The sequence below is a fragment of the Ciona robusta genome, chromosome 2, assembly GCF_009617815.1.
Source record: "Ciona robusta chromosome 2, ASM961781v2".
NCBI lineage: Eukaryota > Metazoa > Chordata > Ascidiacea > Phlebobranchia > Cionidae > Ciona > Ciona robusta.
Window position 1 is genome coordinate 5559356 of NC_143236.1, and position 18953 is coordinate 5578308.

General features: G+C 37.2%; 5 protein-coding genes and 1 non-coding gene across 6 annotated transcripts in view; 2 read left to right on the forward strand and 4 right to left on the reverse strand.

Annotated features, from left to right (window-relative positions):
• The window catches only part of LOC149740506 (bone morphogenetic protein 7-like), a 60018-nt gene that overhangs the window by 12443 nt on the left and 28622 nt on the right, over window positions 1–18953 (reverse strand). The gene's annotated exons all lie outside the window — the stretch shown is intronic.
• Window positions 1477–8332, reverse strand: LOC149740508 (uncharacterized). Its single transcript, XM_089872000.1, has 15 exons — window positions 8226–8332; window positions 7718–8158; window positions 7079–7256; window positions 6788–6907; window positions 6512–6689; window positions 6040–6157; window positions 5585–5735; window positions 5108–5340; window positions 4595–4709; window positions 4336–4533; window positions 3678–3957; window positions 3314–3458; window positions 2895–2972; window positions 2203–2330; window positions 1477–1719 (listed from the first exon to the last, which is right to left on the reverse strand). Exons 2-15 carry the CDS (start codon window positions 7815–7817, stop codon window positions 1531–1533), a joined length of 2211 nt encoding a protein of 736 aa, XP_089728126.1. The 5' UTR covers window positions 7818–8158; window positions 8226–8332; the 3' UTR covers window positions 1477–1530.
• Trnam-cau (transfer RNA methionine (anticodon CAU)) lies at window positions 3044–3116 on the forward strand. The gene has a single exon. It is a non-coding gene; the product is annotated as a tRNA-Met (tRNA).
• LOC149740510 (uncharacterized) lies at window positions 8658–11155 on the reverse strand. The gene is made up of 10 exons (XM_089873277.1): window positions 10883–11155; window positions 10700–10821; window positions 10538–10645; window positions 10324–10446; window positions 9843–10020; window positions 9683–9785; window positions 9483–9607; window positions 9317–9421; window positions 8969–9068; window positions 8658–8906 (listed from the first exon to the last, which is right to left on the reverse strand). Exons 1-10 carry the CDS (start codon window positions 11080–11082, stop codon window positions 8778–8780), a joined length of 1293 nt encoding a protein of 430 aa, XP_089729403.1. The 5' UTR covers window positions 11083–11155; the 3' UTR covers window positions 8658–8777.
• On the reverse strand, window positions 11874–14476 carry LOC149740511 (uncharacterized). Its single transcript, XM_089873287.1, has 9 exons — window positions 14158–14476; window positions 13907–14031; window positions 13512–13628; window positions 13313–13435; window positions 12907–13084; window positions 12561–12663; window positions 12373–12500; window positions 12198–12293; window positions 11874–12084 (listed from the first exon to the last, which is right to left on the reverse strand). Exons 1-9 carry the CDS (start codon window positions 14346–14348, stop codon window positions 11874–11876), a joined length of 1272 nt encoding a protein of 423 aa, XP_089729413.1. The 5' UTR covers window positions 14349–14476.
• On the forward strand, window positions 14661–18840 carry LOC149740512 (uncharacterized). Its single transcript, XM_089871984.1, has 10 exons — window positions 14661–15049; window positions 15427–15549; window positions 15849–15969; window positions 16232–16306; window positions 16543–16625; window positions 16982–17081; window positions 17299–17438; window positions 17757–17890; window positions 18024–18130; window positions 18323–18840. Exons 1-10 carry the CDS (start codon window positions 14810–14812, stop codon window positions 18679–18681), a joined length of 1482 nt encoding a protein of 493 aa, XP_089728110.1. The 5' UTR covers window positions 14661–14809; the 3' UTR covers window positions 18682–18840.

An 18953-nucleotide genomic window follows, 5' to 3' on the forward strand; every position in this document is an offset into this window, starting at 1 on the left:
AAAGTAAAACGAATAACGCGTATGTGTCCTTGGGAAAAACGCTTAACGGTAATTTCTCCAACCCAGTGACCACTAATGGGTTATCCAAATTATCAGCCACATATGAAAAAAAGTGAAAAAAATATAAAAAAAACGAATAAGGTAAACCGCTTCCAAAATGTCCTCTTACTTTGTACATAAACAAAATCTCCTGCCAACGATGATGCGGTAGTTGTTGTCACCCCTGTAGTCTGGGTTGTCGTCACTTCCGTTGTAGGTACTGTCGTCACTTCCGTTGTAGGGACTGTCGTCGTTTCCCCCGGTGACGTTGTCGTCGTACCAGTTGATGGTGCTGTTGTCGTTTCCGCTGGTGTCGTTGGTGTCGTTGTCGTCGTTGCCGCTGGTGCCGTTGTCGTCGCACCAGTTGATGGTACTGTCGTCGTTTCCGCTGGTGGCGTTGTCGTCGTTCCCGCTGGTGTAGTTGTCGTCGTTTTCGCTGGTGTCGTTGTCGTCGTTTCCGTTGGTGTCGTTGTCGTCGTTGCCGCTGGTGTAGTTGTCGTCGCACCAGTTGATGGTACTGTCGTCGTTCCCGCTGGTGGCGTTGTCGTCGTTCCCGCTGGTGTAGTTGTCGTCGTTTTTGCTGGTGTCGTTGTCGTCGTTTCCATTGGTGTCGTTGTCGTCGTTTCCGCTGGTGTCGTTGTCGTCGTTTCCGCTGGCGGCGCTGTCGTCACTTCCACTGGTAGCGTTGTCGTCATTTCCGTAGGAGGAGGAGTAGTAGTAGGTTCTACAGGTGGCAATGTAGCTTCGTTTGGAAGAGTTGTCGTTTTTTCGGTTGCTGTCGTAACTGATGGCTCAGAAGATGATTCTGATGTCATCATAATAGATAGTATGGTAGCAATGACGCCACCACAAAAAAGAATTGCCAAAGTATATCCAAAAATACTCTTAAACTTCATTTTACTGCAATAGCTCTAACTCCTGATGCTAGTTGATCATTAATGAACAGTCAGGTTATTAACGGTGCTGCAAATCGCCCGACCTAAGAAAATAGTTCTGAAATGCGTAACTTAAAAAGCTACGTTTTACGAAGTTAATTTTTGTTAAATTTTTTTTAGGAAAACTATAGTAAGGGTATTTTATGTTTTAACTGATAACCCATACTTTTGGATAAACCAATAAAGCAAGATGAGTTTTTTTTCCTTGCAAAATGAAAATTTATACTATAATACCTTCATCCTAACAAAAAACTTTTTCAAAGTTCTTTTAAAATATTAATGAACACTTTCCTGATTTCGTAACACATATTAATCATTCGCCTTAAATGCAAGAAGTTTCTGAACTCCGAGCAGTTGAACGCCCCTTCATTATGTAGGGATGTTTGCGTACATGCTAGTATACGACCGCTTTGTTTAACGTGTTGTCGATTATTCCAAAATCGCAAATTATTAATCTCACAACCAAGTATGCCTGCGCCTTTTGTTTGCATGAATGACACGGTTTATGAGGGCAAGCACTAGGCAAGACCAACTTTAATGGTACTTCATCAGTGCATTAAAAATTTGCCGTTGAAGCCCCACAACACTTTCGGTTTAGATTTGTCATTTTTGATGAAGGCTTAACGATATCTGTCTTAGATTTGGCTGAGTGCCTTGTAAAGAAACTGTTGACCACCGTCGGGTATTTGTAACGCCTCTTTTTTGTTGCTTGAGATAACTTTGATGTGTTTGAGTTTCCTTTAATCTGCAAAAAAAAAAAAATTTCACAACTTAACTATGTTGATAGTAAATACGAATGATAAAAAATATAGTTACTGTAAGGATATTTTCATGAAACTTTGATTTAAAATCCTGTTTAAAATGCCCCATGTTCACATTACAAGATATGTTAACGATGTCAGACTTGTTATAAATGGCAAACTACTTAAATTTGTGTAGGAAGGTAACTTGAAGTTTTCTTTTATGCACAACGTATTTTGGTAAGGTGGGAGAAGATGGGATACTTTTTCATTTTATTTTCTCATCCAATTTGGTGAAACAAAGAACTTTCAAGGAATTGTAAAACTAATCCCGATGACACCCATAAACCGTTAATTGTTTAAAACACGATTAGGATATGGACGTTAAGTGACGTAGGTGTCCCATATTCTCCCATCCTACCATACGTGTAAGAAACTAAACATTATGGACGGGAAAATCTTTTGCATCGAATACGAAAACAAAAAACCTCTTCCTCCGAATCTTGGCCTGGTACAAATACAGAAACATCTGAGTCCGTTGGTCGAGGATACAAGCCACCAGACAGGCAAATATGATAATACATTAGCGTTCCAAGTGTCACACTTTCGATGAATCCTGAAAAAAGTTTCAAAACATTACTATATATGTCCACATATGATTGCTTCTCAACTTTCCTTTTAGCTCCAACCATTCAGTAAACCTTTTTTGCGATTACACATCCAAATACATCACTTAGTGCGGCGTAGTATGTTACATATATGTAAACTATAGTAGAGCATAGGGTAAAGTGGGACATGAGGCAATTTGGAACATTATTTTAAATTTCTTCTTACGCCCACCAAATTAAACCTACACAAATAAAAAGAGTTTTTCTACAGTATCCTCAGTACTATATAAAGCGTGTGCCAAACCGATTATTATCCTTAACTAATATAGGGAGAAGATGGGACACCTTTTAATTCCATTTTCTCTTCCAGTTTGGTAGTATACAAAGAACATTCAAAGAAAAATAAAATAAAACCGTATCCTCACAACTTCTACAGACCGTTGTTAATTGTTTAAAACGGAACCAGGATATTCGAATATTATTTGCTAAAAGTGTCCCATCTTCCCCCACCCTACTATATGTGCCTAAGTGTCTCAATTTTTCCCACCCTACTGTATATTTAAACAACTTACCGATTACTATTAGTAGACCAGCCAATCCTGCGTAGCTGAATTTCCTTGGTTCAGGAAGCGGTGGAGGTGGCTTGGGTGCTGGAAAACAAACGTGTCCGGTTTAAACAGACGTTAGTACAGGTTTTTATTAGACTACGTATGTATTGTATGCCTCGATGGCGCAGTAGGCAGCGCGTGAGTCTCATAATCTCAAGGTCGTGAGTTCGATCCTCACTCGGGGCACTCTTTTATTTTTTTTTTATTTTTTTTTTTCATATTTTCCTTTTTTTTATGTCTTTTTGATTTTATTACGTTTGTACTAATTTTCCATTTTTTATTGTTTTACACACTTTTTTTATTGGTTTATAGTTTATACACTTCACCGTTTTTTTTTTTTTTTATTGTTATTTTTAATTTCACTTTTTTAACATCACTGTTACCTGTAGTAGTTGTTGTTGTCGTGGTGGTCGTTGTAGTTGTTGTTGTAGTTGTTGTGGTCGTCGTTGTGCTGGGTCTGGTTGGTAACGTTGGTTTGGTTGGCAGGGGCGGAAGAGTCGTGTCGTTTGTAATAATACCAAGGTGGATCTAATAAAAAAGCCAATGGTATGCAATTGTACTGGCTGTTTTTTTAACCATCTTGCTTAAAACACGTTGTAAGTTGCTTAAAACACGAATAGGAAATATGGGATATTATGTGCAAAGGTATATCCCATCTTCCCCCACTCTACTATAATACCTTGCTTTATAAAATGATTATGAAAATGGTATTTCCACAACTGTTAACTTAATGCTTGCGATCTTTACCTTTAGTTCTTCAATAACCTCAGGCACGGGTTTTTCTACTCCAAATGCGAGACCACAGTAACTTATAAGGTCATCTCGACCCCTTATGTTCACGCGACCAATTCCTATCAGCACTGGTATAATGTTCGCTTGACACAATCGTCTTGCAGCAGGTCGAACGTCGTCTACAGAATAAGCATCGCTGAAAATGAAGAGAACCTTACGTGGAATCTCAACCGTTCCTTGCTTTGTTGATGAAATTACTTTATTTTCCTTTTGCTCGTTCGGGTCTACCAGCAACCTTGAAACACATTTAAATACTTAAATACAAAACGACATTTTAAATCGATCCACTTTGTTTTTTAAAACAATTCTCGTTGTCCCTTTTATGCGAGTGTAAAAAAGGTATATATATATATAGTAGGGTGAGTATTTCCTCGTCCTATTCGGTAGTAAACAAAGAACATTTAAAGAAATATAAACTTTATCCTCACGACTCCCCTAGACTGTTGTTAGTTGTTTAACAGGATCAGAATATTTGGACATCATGTGCCAAAGGTTTCCCATGTTCCCCCGCCCTATCCTACAGCTATACTTTCTTTTATTCAACTTGATCTTTACATAATACAGAAAATATTCTTGTATCATATGTTGATAATTCCAAAGCATAACTCCTTACTCGTATTGCTGTTCCCTTGAAAAATCCAGCGCCTCTCCTATAAGGGTCGACCTTAACGTTCTGTTCAGTAATCCGAGTTTTCCGTAAAATTCTTCCCTCGATTTATCAACGTCCATGCTACTTAGGATCTTTTTCGTTGTATCAAACTTCACCAGACCGAATTTCGAGTTCACAAATTTGAAGTTTTTGGTGTCAGAACTATATACACAACCAATTAAGTAAAATACGTGGCCATAACCTTTAAGCGAATGTAATATACCTATCGTTGGCGTAATAGAAAAACTTGGTAGCAAGTTTTATCCAGGGTCCTACCGGTGCCAAATTATCCCCTTCTAAGCTTGCTGAAACATCGACTAAGTATAAAACTTCTGCATCTGCAACATGTAAAACTTCATTATTTATATCGTATTCAGGTGTTTATACGGAATTCCACTATAATTATACTAAAAATGTTCCGCTATATTTAGGCTGAGAACAATTTTTAATTTAAATGACTTTTTCTTTCTTTTTGAGAACCCTTTGATACTGAAACTTACATATAGTGGGGTGGGGAAAGATGGGACACATTTTTATTCTATTTTCTCGTCTCATTTGGTGGTAAACAAAGAATATTTAATTAATTATAAAACTGTATCTTCTCGACTCCTGTAGACCGTGGTTAATTTTTTAAACACAATTAGGATATTCGGATAAATGTGTGCTAACAGTGTCCCGTCTTACCCCACAGTACTATACAATAAATTTACATGCAAATTACAACTTAATGACCCACCATCTATAGTTTCAAACCGAACCACTGGTTTCCAAAAACCACGGAATCCCTGGCCACCATGACCGGCATCAGTTTGAAACACAACCATCATTAGTTCTTCTGTGCTTGTAACTTCGGGTAGGTCTCCAGAGAGGTCCCCGCTGAATGTCGCTAGAATTTGATCCTCATCGGCAACGTGAGCGTCGTAAACTTTGACTTGGTCAAATGTTTCTTCCGTGTTAAAAATATCGAACCTGGACGACACTCGTAATTGGGGCGAGTTTTAAAACAGTTTGTATATTGGGTGGTGGAAAAGTAGGACACTTTTTTATTTTATTTTCTCGCCCCATTTGGTAGTACATATTTATAAAATTGTATTCTGACGACTCCCACAGACCGCTTGCAATTGTTTAAAACACGATCAAGATATTTGGATATTTTGTGCTAAAGGTGTCCCGTTTTCCCTCCCATCCAACTATAAAACAGGTATAAAATAACCTTAGATGAACTTTATGTCCAGCTCGTGCTTTGATTCTCCACTCACACATAAGTGTGGTCGGATACTTCCCGTCGGAGAAAAGACCTGGGCTCCAAATAGACTTTGCCACCAAGTGCTTCGTATTCTTGCAAGTTGCGCTCACCTCTCCATCTGTTTACAAAACAAATAAATAAATAAATGGTACAACGTTGCTACATAAAACCGGTGTGATGAAGTAACTTATAACTTGGGGTTAACAAACTAAAACGACGGATATCTACAAACAAATAGTAACGATATAATACATCATAATAAATCTAAAGTAAACAGCTGTACTAAGTGCTGCGTGCAACACGACTCAACAAAAGCGTTAATTAATCGGCGCGGGCAGCAGGAATAAAACCGCTGGGATGTTTTAAAGAAGCTAGACGAGGTAAGCGAGTAAACTACTAACACAACCGGTACAGTGTTTTACCTCCAAACCATGACATCGCCTTTACCAAAAGTTTCGCAATTGTGGGTGCCACTGGAGGACGCACGAGATCTGCATATCGAGAAATCCGAAATCCATATTCCGGTCGACTCGCCATTGCCTGTTAAATTACAGCGGTAGTTGCAAGTTGATTCGTAGCTCAAGGAAAATATGACGGATGACACAATGCCCGTCAAGCACAGATAATAATGCATATCTATGATGGCGGGGGAAGATGGGACACCTCTTCATTCTGTTCCATTTGGTTTTACACAAAGAATATACAAAAAAATATAAAACCAAACCCTCACAACTCTCATAGGCCGTTGTCAATTGTTTAAAACATGATCAGGGTATGTGAACTTTATTTGCTTTAAAAATGTCCCTTCTCCTCCACCCTTTACTGTATACCATAAAAGAATAAAACATGTTCGAACCTTCTGGGATACTTGGCCTATAGTGTGTCACTATTTACCTCTGCGTATGTTTCTGCCAGGTTGTGGTACAATTCAGATGATGTTATTCGAGCGGTTTGGATTCGTGCCAAGCTTTTTAAGAAGTCATTTCTGTTTGATTCATTTCCTGACTGAATCTTCTTTATTAGTTCGTAATGGTAATGCGGTTCTTCAATCGCGTCAAATGGTCCCGGACGACTGCACATTGCAAAGCAAATGGTCGACAAACAAATAGGTAAATAAATTTTTACCTTAGAGTTTTATAACTTAGAAAAAAATGGAAATGATTTTTTCACCTTAGAAATTCTCTTAGTCGTCTCAAACTTTCTTGTGTTCTTGAAAGCGAACTTCTTTTTGTTCTGCTTTCATCTTGAATATGAGATCTTGGGGCTATTTTTATTTTCAGTCTTGGTTGCCTGTGAGATATTTTAGTTTGGTATTATGATCTGAAATCACATAACGAGTATAAAAACTTTTTTGCGTCGGCATGAGATTTCGTACAAGCAGTGAGTTTCACTATAAATCTCTGAACTTAATTAGAAACTGTTTATAAAACATTTTAATTTTAAGTAGGTCTCAAAGCAAACCTATTCTCCATTGGATCCACTATAATTGTAACCAACCATGCTCCCTCCTCTTTACAGGCCTTCACTTCATCCATAGCATCAAGCAGTAGTCGAAAGCTTGCATAAGGCGCTTGGAAGTTAACAACCAGAACAATCAGAGTCGGTTTCAGCTTTGCGGCATTCCGCCTCAAGTATTTCGCTAGCAATAAAAATGTCACTGTAGGTTTTGTAAACCTAGTACCCATATCTTGCTCAAGTCCAGTGGTCACTTATGGTTTGTCAAGACTATCAACAATACACAAAAAAATAGAAAAATCTCCTCAAAAATAATCACCTAAAAAGTAACATACATGGTAACTCCTAAACTGACACTAGGTGTATGAACACCTGTGTTTCAACGACTGTCGTTTTCCCGCCACACGAGGATAAAGTCAGTTATTTATTTCGTATGGTGTTGGCACAATAGACCAACTCTTGCCTAACCCCCTGGCCTGCCTCGCCTAGGACCTCACTCAAAAAAAACATTATCTTTAAACTGGCATAATTTAAAACACTTAACAAATACTAACGAATATGATTTAGTAAAAAAACGAAATTCAAAAATTCAATTACGGATAGAATGAATTACTGTTATATATATAATTATCTTGATTTGGTTACATCTTATAGCGCGAAGTGCATAGCCGACGTCAATCGTATTCGGGTCGAGGTCACTATGGTCTCCTCTATCCAGCTTTCGGATTACTACTTCGCTGTACATCGAAACTTCATTAATTTTCCTTTGCAGCCCTGACCTTCCGCCTCTACAGCAGTTAGTATAATCAATGGGGTGTTGGGCCAGAGCGGTGAAGATGGTAATGGCCAATCTGCTATTTGCCTTTCCAGGTGATATGCTTGTTAAACTGTGCACCGCAAGTCCAATGAATTTCTTCACATAGGCGAAATCGGAGTTCTAAATAATAAAGAGAACTTTCAGAAAAAAAGTTGATTATGTTCATCATAATAAAAAACAAACCGTTACGCCAGCTCTTTGTATAACGTAGATTACATCTGGTGCTGTACTGTAATCTTCGCCAGGTGATTCCGCACGCTTTTGTCGACCTTTTGCGGTAAAAATATAAATACGTAAGAAATAAAAATTACTAATTTAACTAATTTCTTCAGTTACCTGATAGGCTTTGCAGAGAATGGACAGCAGCAACATTTCCAAATATATAAAACAGCCAAAATAACAAATTATACTTCATTGCCCCGTTTTGTCTTATTAAATACCTGGGTAGGTTTTTGTGCTTTTGGTTTTATTCTCACATGGTTTACGTCATAATAGACCTATTGTTTATCGGAAAATACAAGTTTTAGTCAAGTCTATGATGACTTGGGTTTCAGTCAAAGTTTTAAGAAAAGTTGAATTATATTCTGTACATTTTATATAACTTCTTGTAGAAGAAGCAAAATTGCGGAAATTGAGCAGTCAAGATTAAGTCTATAGGGTGATAATATATAACATCAGTTCCTGTAACATGTATTTGTATTGTATATAACATAAATGTATAATAAAACGTTTTAAACTTTCAGTTTTGAAGTATTATAACCTCGCGAATTCCAGAGCAATCGTTCTGCTATTGTATATTATATATATATAATGCACTTTTTTTATTACACCATTTTATTTTGACAAAGTAACGTAATTTTAAACTACGTTTTGAATCTTCCTTTTAAATTACTGCAGATATGTCATTACACGAACAGATCGTTTTTCGTACAATGGCAGAAAAACTTCGCTCGCGCCGTCCCCGTCTACGTCACCGACAGCAATTGCCCCAACAGTACCCCGCCCATCACTGTATATCTGTGGATTATACATTTGCATGTTCTAGTTAGTGTTTAAATTCAAGATCGCGGTTTCCTTACTGTTACAGATGAATAAGTCCAGTCGTCAGGATCTTCAGAGTTCGCTGTTACCACGTAAGCCTGACCGTCATCGTCGCCAGTAACCATAACATATGGCTTGCTGTATTTATATAGAAATGGGATTAACAATTCGTGTATAATATAGTAAGGGTGAGGGGAGATGGGACACCTCTTTATACTGTTTTCTTATCCCAAATAAATATTTAAAGAAATATAAAACCGTATCGCCACGACTCCCATAGACCGTTGTTAATTGTTTAAAATACAATCAGGATGTTTAGATATTATGTGCTAAAGGTGTCCCATCTTCCCCCTATAGTACTATTACATATTTTTGACATAACTTACACGCCCGCCGATTCCATGCTCGCAAGTGGCCAGAAAGCGGTTGCAGAACCTGGTGAGCCGGATCCAGGAATAGGAAAGTCTTTGTAGCCAGTTTGGAGGACATGTCTGCAGATAATATTCCAGTTAGACGCCTTTCATGAGGTTCTATATGTCTTATTAAACACACCTGGTCCATGACTCGTTTTGCCAGTCGTCTGGTATCTCGTATGCAAGCAATGCACCCGGACTTCCTAACTGACTCCATGTTGTGCACAGGACGTCCAACCGTCCATCCATGTTCACATCAACTATCTACGTGAAGCAAAACATTTCCTGGTAGTTTACCATTATATTTGTAGTCCATACTGAAATATTTCGGCTACTAACCTGAAGATCAAAGTACCAGCCATAGTTATCGACGGCCATGTGACGTATTGATGACGCGTCTTCCCAATCTCCAGTCGCGCTCCACGTCAAGCCAAGTTCAAAGCTTTAAACACTATAATTTAGTATCCACAATTTTACAGTGGTAAAGCTAATTAAATACCTCCAGAAACCGGCGCTGATAATAACAGGAGCAGTACTCCCACCAGGCAAGGTCATATAGTGAATACGGAAAGCTACATCTTCAGATCCTTCGTGCAAGACATGGAGCTGCCATGAAGGTGTGAGATATTTGAAGCCGGGGTTTTCAAACCAAACCAACTGAGACGCTTCCGCTGCCGCTACAAGAATATACATTTAGTACCAAAATAAAACAGCCTACATGTGATATAGTAGGTTGGGGGTAGGGGAAGACGTGACACCTTTAGCACATAATGTTCAAATATCCTTCGTGCTTTAAACTATTAACAACGGTATATTGGAGTCATGAGAATACAGTTACATAATTTTTTAATGATTCTTTTGCTTACTGCCAACGGGACAAAAAATTGAAAAAAAAGGTGTCCTATATCTCCCTCATCCCACTACGTATGTAGATTAATGAAATGACAAAGTTATATTGCTCCTTATAATTTTCTATTTACCGCCGGTTCCATAAGCACGCGCAGTCACAGCATCCAGATGTCCATCCTTGTTCATATCCATCCAAAGCACTCGGTGGTAAAACCACTTCTCACCCTCCGCTTGATTTGAAATGATCACTGGCGCTAACCGAAAATAGAATGAATGAAATAATGTGCAAATATACGATCAATTTTGGCGCCTGCAACATATTATCTTTGTACCGAGAAATAATACCTGTGTTGCTTTTGTCGGAAACGTCCATCAAAGCAATAGAACCGTCATCTTTACCGGGAAGAAAGAAACCGCTCGCTACCGCCCACACGCGGTTGTTAAAAAGACCATCTAAATTTTAAAATGTTAACATTATTTATTTTGTTATATAAAGACCAACCGTACCTGGAACTTGAGAAACTTCATTTGGCCAATGTAACTGGTCAGTGAGAGTGTCAAGAGAAAAGCTCTCTGTGTCTAAATATTCCTGTACGCCATTAATACTTAAGACATGGTCACTCACCGACCTAGTAACAAATTGCGTGTCAATAAATTACATAAAAACACCTTATATAACTAAACACTTACACCGCCCCAGTGAATGAAGAAACACCAATATCTTTAACTGTAGCTCCATTTGAACTGATCTGGTCTGTATTCTCCAGTATGCTGCAGAACGCTGGGTTATAACTCACGTCAACATCCTGCATAAACTTGGGTGTTGGGTCCACAAGCGCCGCTTGCAGATAATTAGGAAAACATAAGATAAACAACAGCAACAACTTCATGATTGATTTTTTCTTGCCTATATTCTATCGAAACCTCTGCAAAGGTAATAAAAACTAGTTTCTCTTTGACAGCGTCATTTTGGCAGCCAAAAGCGACCTCGCCCTTGCAGATGTCGAGCTCAGATCACTTGCAATGTGACGAAGTTATAGATAGCTACACATGCGCAGCTGAAATGCTAGTGTGTCGTTCCCACGCAGTATATACGTTTAGCATCAGCGTTTTTGAAATGTTATGAACTATTTTTATTATATTAATAGCTTACCCTATACGTTATGGGTTCGGAATCCTACTATTCTTGATAAGAATATTGACAATACAGCCGAATACAAGAATCTATTAGCATACATTAAAAATTTTAAATAAATCCTTGTTGCGTACATTCCAATAAAACAAACGTTGTAAGGTAATGCAGGATACGCAGCTTCTTCAAATCCCAAATACTTTCTCAAACTCTTCATGTATACTATTACTTGAGCTGTATATATCTCTGACACGAAACAAACGCCAGAAAGACGCGTATTTTTAAGCCTAACTTCAAACTCTTTTAAAAAACCTCTCTCCCGAGGATTTTGTTATATTGCAACTTACAACTTACAGAACAACTTACAGGTTGCAACTTATACAGAAACTTTTGACCGAACAAGAAATTTAGTCAACTACAAGGAGGGTTCTTATAGTGTAAATTAATTATGCGTAACAGCCCTTTCCGCAAAGTAACTTTTTGTGTGTGTTATACTTTTTACAAAAAATGTTTTTTTCACGATTAATTAATTTTATTTCGTCATTCCTTTTATTGAAGATTATACGTCATGACAGTGATCTCCTTCATCGTATAAGCTGGAATGAAGACTTCCATCGTATAAGCTGGAACGAAGGCTCTGCAAACACTTTCTATACTCACTGTAGTTTGGGAGTAAGACCATTGATTGGCGTCTTCAGAGTCAGCCGTCAGCACATAAGCATTACCATCGTCGTCTCCAGATACCATTATGAACGGCTTGCTAAATCAAAACACAGTTAAAAATGTCTTGTGCATCAAACATACTCTTTTTGTAACATCAAATGCATGGTCATTTCTTGTCTACTAAAATAATGTTCATTGATAAATACGTACCCTGTTGAAGCAGTCGATGGCCAAAATGCGTTGGCAGTTCCTGGAGATCCAGAACCAGCCATAATGAATGACTTGTACCCGTCTTGCAAGATGTGTCTGTGCCATATACAGTTGTTACACATTTTTGACCAAAATCGGTTGCATATTTTTCGATTTCAATCTGTTACAACTTTACCTTGTCCATGGTTCAGTCGTCCAGTCACCATCTGGCATTTCATAAGCAATCACAGCGCCCGGCAAGCCAGTCTGACTCCAAGTTGAAGTCAAAATATCAAGTTTTCCGTCCGTGTTGATATCAACCATCTGATAACATGCGTTTGATTTGCAAAACTGTTTATAAACCAAACAGAAAACTTTACTTACCTCAACATCGAAATACCAACCGTAGTTGTCGATTACCACAGTTTGAATGGAAGATACATCGGTCCAGTCATTTGTATTGCTCCACACTACAGTCAGTAGGTGACTAGAATATAGTAGGGTTTGAAAAGGTGGAACACTTTTAGCACATAATATCCAAATACCCTGATGGTGTTTTAAACATTTTACAACGATCCACCGGAGTCGTGGAAATACGGTTTTATAACTCATTGTATTTTCATTGTTTACTACCAAATTGGACAAGAAAATGGAATGAAAAGTGTCCCATCTTCCCCCACCCTACTATATATAACGCATGAAAAAAAAATTGTTAAGTATGAGACCTTACCTGTAAAATCCACTGCTTATAACTGCGGTGGTTTCTTCCCCGCTAGGTAGCGTCATTAAGTGCAATCTGAAGTAGACATCTTCGACGTTCTCAGTGAGGACGTGAACATCCCAATTTGGAGTCAATTGAGTGGAACACGGGTTCTCAAACCACACAAGTTGCGTGTAGTTAGCCGCAGCTGCGTAACAGAATCAAAATAAAAGTTCAATCCTTGATTCCATACAGATATATTGTTAAATTTGTGTGAAACATCCAACATGTGTCATAAGTTCGTTTCAAACTGCCAAGAATGAACAAACTAAAGAAGCCTAACTCGTTTTTTTAGGATTTTTTTACGTTTATCGGTAAACGATATGTGCTTAAATACTTCTTTAATTTTATTCTTGAGTTCGCAGATATAACTCACGTCCTCCACCATTTGATCTTGCAGTAACTGCGTCTGTGCATCCATCCTGGTTCATATCATGCCATTCAACTCGATGGTAATACCAGAGAATTCCAGTCGGGTTTGAGGAAATGGTAACTGGTGCTGTGTTAAATTTAAAAGGTTCAAACTAACAATTAACAACGACAGACATAACTCCCTTGTAATTGTAATTACTGACTTGCTTTGCCGTACGTCATATCCGTCATGCTCATAAGCGCCACTTCACCATCATCTTTACCAGTCATGAAAAAGCCACTTGCCGCCCACCAAACTTGAGGTAGCGCGAATATATTGTCTATAAAACAACATAAATATGAATATAGTATAAAGGTGGGGTAAGACAAGACATGTTTGTTTTCATTCTCTTTTCTCGTCCAATTTTGTAGTAAGTAACGAATATGTACATATACTGTATAAAGTTTTATAATTGTATCCCCACGATATTAAACTAGTGTTGTTAAATATTTAAATCAGGAACTATAGGATAATAGTCTCATCTTACCCCACCCTACTCTAACTACCGCTGTATTTAAAATTTGCGTTGTTTTTTGAAAAAAATAATTTATATCATACCTGGTACTGCTGCCACTTCATTTGGCCAAGACAGTTCATCAGTGATGTCATTTGCTCCCATTTGGCTGGCGTCCAAGTATTTCTTTGTAACACCCTCCACTCTCATTATTGGGTCGGTTTGGCGTCTTTTAAATTAATATTACAGTTAATTAATATGTCACTTTTAAGTTATATAGGTATTTCAATTGCACATCCAAAATATCGTTATAAGGCGTATAAAAATTCCCCAATAAATAAATAAGTGGACTTACGGATTGGGTGAAAAGGAGCTGTACACTAAGTCATATATCGGGTTGCCAGCATCTGGACCAAGAATGGGATTCCGTATTAGACTACAAAACGCAGGGAAAACGTCTGTCGTCATGGTATACAGAGTTTTAGGGGTCGGGTCGATGGCCCCTAGAATTACCGGCACGAACGCAAGCAAAATCCAGTTTATCATTTCGCAATTCTAAATTAGAAAATGCTGTGATGGAAATACACTAGGCAATTGATTATATAGAAGCTACTACGACAGGTGCAGTCGTTCTCACGCCAAAACAAATACATCAGGGCAGCTTTCAAGGCCATCAAACTTGTAAGAATAGTTGGTGGCGTGACAACAACAACTATTTGCAACGGTTTTTGTAAAGTTCGCATTCACTTTACAAGGTTGGGTATTCGGGAAGAATTGTTCCCCAAATAAACTTAAAAATATTTCGCATTTTGTCCACGAGATGTCTCGATCTCCATGGAAACTTCAATCTCAGACGCGTTCAATAAAATACTACACTGCGGTGTAACTTTTGTTTGACCTAATAAATAAGTTTACTTGTGTTTTAACGTTTAAGTACAGGCACGGTATTGTTAAATAATGGCATGATACTTCTGACTGCATTAGTCGTTTGAGGCCGTCCAAGTAAAATGTCCCGACAAAATGCTTCCAAATCTCGTGCAGAAAAAGGTGCGAGCCGCGGAGGCGGGGGTGCACAGTCCGTCCAAGCACCTACGATAACTAATGATGTAGTACCGGGTCGCTTGTCTGATGGAGACTGGTCTCGCTTAATGTACGATGAGGAAGACACAAGTTTCGTTGGTTCAATCGTGGATGATATTGTCGAGCTTACTTTAGCTGAATGCCACAAAAGATTCACATGGAAACAAGTAACGTTAATAACATGAATTAAGTTTAATTTGAGGACTATGGCGTACAATCCTTCCTTGGGACATCATAGAGAATGTAGAATGCCAGAAAAGGTTATCTGGGACGCTACATTTCTTATGTTGTACACTAAAACCCTAACCTTTAACCATTAAAAATGTTTGGTGGTTGGTGATTAGGGTTTAGCATACAATATTAAAGTTAGGAGTGGGCATATGACACACTTTTCACTAGCACCCAAACTTTATGTAGCATTTTAGATAGGGTTGTTAATTTACATTTAGATAATATGATGTAGTGTTGAAATGTAAACTGCTTTATTCTCGCATGGCCAGAAAACCACAATCGTTATAACATGGGTGTCGTGTTCATATTACAGGTGTTGCCATTCACTGTGTATCAAGCTAAAGATGCTTTGCTACAAATTGTTCAATGGAGATTCCTAAGTCGTGACCTGGGTGAGGAAAATGTGGGGAATGATCCTGGTTGGACGGAAGATTCGGTAATATTTTGTATTCTTAATGATTTTCCCAATATATATATATATACATATATCTATAGGCCAGTTAGCAAATATGTGTTCGTAACATGTCATAGCTTATTATTGTTATGTTAATATGTTAAAAAGTGTGCAATCCTATGTTAAAGAGCAGTAAAAAAATTAAATAAACCTAAAATAACATGCCATTTTCATGTTAGTTGTACCTAATCAAGTTAGTATTCAAACCAATTTTCAAATCTTATCGTTTTACAATCAATGTACTTTATGTTTATGTGAGGTATAATTTGGGGTCTTAACAGGAGCCAGAACCAGCTGTCATTGATTCATGGGCTCAAGGCTCCGTTCCAGTTGTTGTTCGACCTCAATCTTCATCGCTACCATCAGTCAGCATGATCAGTGAGGAGCCGGCTTTTCTTCAAGGTGGGTACCGTACATTTTAAACTGTTGTTGTATGTGGTAATTCAATAAAAAATAATAAATTATTATGAGACTTAAAGGATAAAAAGATATGTATTGCTTTAATAGATTTAGATTTTTCTTAGTTTTTACAACAAAAAATTTTTAAAAGGGGTAAATTTTGAATGCAAGTTAATTTCAAGAGGTATTTATTTGTTTGTGTAAATATTTTTTTGGATTAAGTAAGTAGTAAAAATCAGCTGACCATGTTTTTTCTATTTTTCAGGAACTGAACCAACAACCACATCAGATGAGCAGACTGATAGCACTGGTAAGACAGGCGAAAATGAAACTACTGGAGGTAGGTTTTCTATAATGAAGTTACTGTAGGTTTAATTAGCAATTTCAGTTAAAATTTGAGTATGCTTGATTTTTGATTGTTGACAATTTATTTTTGAAGCTTAAACAACATTAAATAAAGTAACCATTCATTGATTGATATACTCATGATTTAGAATTGGTTTACTTTATAAAAACATAACAACAAGAACATATAGTGTTTTTTATCTGTTATAACTTTATAACCCAATATTGCAGAAAAATCAGAAGAAAAGCCTTTGGTGCCAGAGTTTGTTCCTGAACCTCCGCGTACATTAAAGAAGAAGAGACGTTCATACAAGGTAGAAAAAACATTGTTATTACAAACATGACAAATTAAGTTAATCGAATTAATGCATTAAGCTCATGCAAAGAGGGTTAGGGCGCAATTTTTGCTCTTACTCTTACTTTTAAACTTTCAATTTTAAACAGCTGAAACATTTTCAAAAATATTTCGTTGCTCACCTAAATAAACCCATAAGTAATACAATGTTTTATTAAATACATCATTTAAATAGAACCATGTTGGCCGAGTTTCAACTAAAATAAACCCAACTAAAAAATTAAAAACAAAGCGTTTTGTTGCTTACTAAAATATAAAACATGCCTACTAAAAATATAAAAATACAATGTTTTATTAAAAGTATGATTTAAACAGAAGCATGTTGGTCGACTTCCGTCCCCGAAAGTATCGGAGATGGTGACACCACTTGATAAAGATGATCAACTTCCCCCTGCACAGGATAAACCTGTTAATGGTAACAAGAACTTTAAAATTATTCATATAAAATTATATATGTTTTTCCAATTTTCCTGATTATTTGAATGACAGATTCACGCTAATATTTGAAAAAGTTTACTTTTTGGAAATTTTTACACTAAAGCTCTAGGCATTGCAACTGAAAAAATTGTACAGACTATAAAGAAATGTTATTTTCCTAATATTTTTCAAAAATGATTTTTTTTAATTTTTAGCACATCTGTCTCCATCCCAAAAATCCCTTCTCAAAGTACAAGCGGGCCGTCCTCCTGGGAACAGAGAAGTAACTTTTGACGAGAGAGGGAATGTTGTTGGTGTCATGCGACTCAACACACGGACTTTACCAACTCATAGGGTTTGTTTATACTGCAGTTATAACTTTTATACACAAAAATATCAAATTTATTGTGTCGTTCAATCGGTATATAGGCTGTTTGATTTTGTCTTTAGTTTTTAAATATTTTGTATTCAGTTGTTATTTCCAAATGTATGTTAAAAAAAGGTTTTATTCCTTATTGCCTACTCACTGTGAAGGATTATTTATAAATTTATGTCACCGTTTTATCAATATGTGGCCGTGGTATCAGCAATAAGAAAACTCGGTTCATGGCAATGGGTTATGACACCAGCATATTGGAGCAAAGTAATTGACCAAATTGTATGTTAATTGTAGGTGCGAGTACAATACAGCATCATAGATCCAGAAGCTGAAGCAAATGCACAACGCTTGGCTGCAATGCGGACGGGCAAGATAAGGAAATTTAGAAAACCAAACTGGAAAGTGGAAGAGTCCTCCGAAACTACAAAGTGGGTAACAGTTTACTATTACAAATGATAAAGCAAGGGGTATCAAACACCTTAAACTACCGGAATTTTATATTAGCGTTTTGTTGCCAGTGTGTTTACGAAAGTGATTTATTTCTGTGTATTTTCTATATAGAGACTCAGTAGTAGTACCTCCTGCAAATGCACGAAGATTAAGCATGCCGTCAGCTGCAACTTACAGAACTCGAGATATTGCCATGAGTGTTCATCACCTACCACCAGGTTATTTGTCTTATTAAACATACCTCCTAGGCATGAGTTGGATAGAACAGTATGATCTAATATTATGAAGTCTTGCTGTATGACAGATGAAGCTTTAGTGTCAATAGGCTTTTTGTCAATAAAGAATATTAGTAAAATGATACATTTATACACAATTTTTTTTTAGGTTTATTCATTTATTCATACATTCAGGTTCAAAAGGATATTCTCGAAGCGGTGGGGTTGCGAGCTCAGTTGTTAGAGAGCGACAAATTAAAGGCGCTCGTATTGACCCACTACCCCCATCTCTCATTGATACAATCGATGCATCACCGGGTGTTATTATTAGGGAAGGTGGACAAATGAAAACTGGTCCCACTGAGCAATTTACATCTGGAATCTCAAAAATTCCAAACATTGATTCTGAAGCAACCGTTCAGTTAGTGGGAAAACATCAAATTTCGATCAGAAGGCCCACTATTAACCCAAAAGACCTTATGCATGATAATTTTGCTGTTCAGTCACCACACGCTTTGCCACATATTAGATCAAAGCAGGCCACCAGTTCCTGAGTCAATGGGAAAATGAAAAATTGTTTTGTTTATAACTGATTTACCATGTATTTATAGTATGCTACTACACAATAATATGATACATTTCCACGGTATTGTTACAAATTTGTGTTATGTTTGTTGGTTATGTGTAGTAAAATATAAACAGTTCATGACAAAGCTTCAGAGGTAAATATTTAAATAAAAAACAAAGCCCTAATCCATGTCTACGTAGTTGTAAAAAAACAGTTTGTTGTTGCCAATACAGTTTAAGGTTTTGATAGACAACTAAG

Coding starts and splice junctions, on each gene's coding strand:
- LOC149740511 (XM_089873287.1), bottom strand. CDS start 14,348: ATGATAAACTGGATTTTGCTTGCGTTCGTGCCGGTAATTCTAGGGGCC. Junction 13,629..13,906: donor TGAAGTGGCAGCAGTACCAG/GTATGATATAAA, acceptor GTTGTTTTATAG/ACAATATATTCGCGCTACCT. Junction 12,294..12,372: donor ACGACTGAACCATGGACAAG/GTAAAGTTGTAA, acceptor TATATGGCACAG/ACACATCTTGCAAGACGGGT.
- LOC149740508 (XM_089872000.1), bottom strand. CDS start 7,817: ATGTACAGCGAAGTAGTAATCCGAAAGCTGGATAGAGGAGACCATAGT. Junction 7,257..7,717: donor TGCACTTCGCGCTATAAGAT/GTAACCAAATCA, acceptor TTTTATTGCTAG/CGAAATACTTGAGGCGGAAT. Junction 3,459..3,677: donor AGGTTATTGAAGAACTAAAG/GTAAAGATCGCA, acceptor CTTTTTTATTAG/ATCCACCTTGGTATTATTAC.
- LOC149740512 (XM_089871984.1), top strand. CDS start 14,810: ATGTCCCGACAAAATGCTTCCAAATCTCGTGCAGAAAAAGGTGCGAGC. Junction 15,970..16,231: donor GGAGCCGGCTTTTCTTCAAG/GTGGGTACCGTA, acceptor TCTATTTTTCAG/GAACTGAACCAACAACCACA. Junction 18,131..18,322: donor TGTTCATCACCTACCACCAG/GTTATTTGTCTT, acceptor TCATACATTCAG/GTTCAAAAGGATATTCTCGA.
- LOC149740510 (XM_089873277.1), bottom strand. CDS start 11,082: ATGAAGTTGTTGCTGTTGTTTATCTTATGTTTTCCTAATTATCTGCAA. Junction 10,646..10,699: donor TGAAGTTTCTCAAGTTCCAG/GTACGGTTGGTC, acceptor TTTAAAATTTAG/ATGGTCTTTTTAACAACCGC. Junction 10,447..10,537: donor TTCCGACAAAAGCAACACAG/GTATTATTTCTC, acceptor ATTTTCGGTTAG/CGCCAGTGATCATTTCAAAT.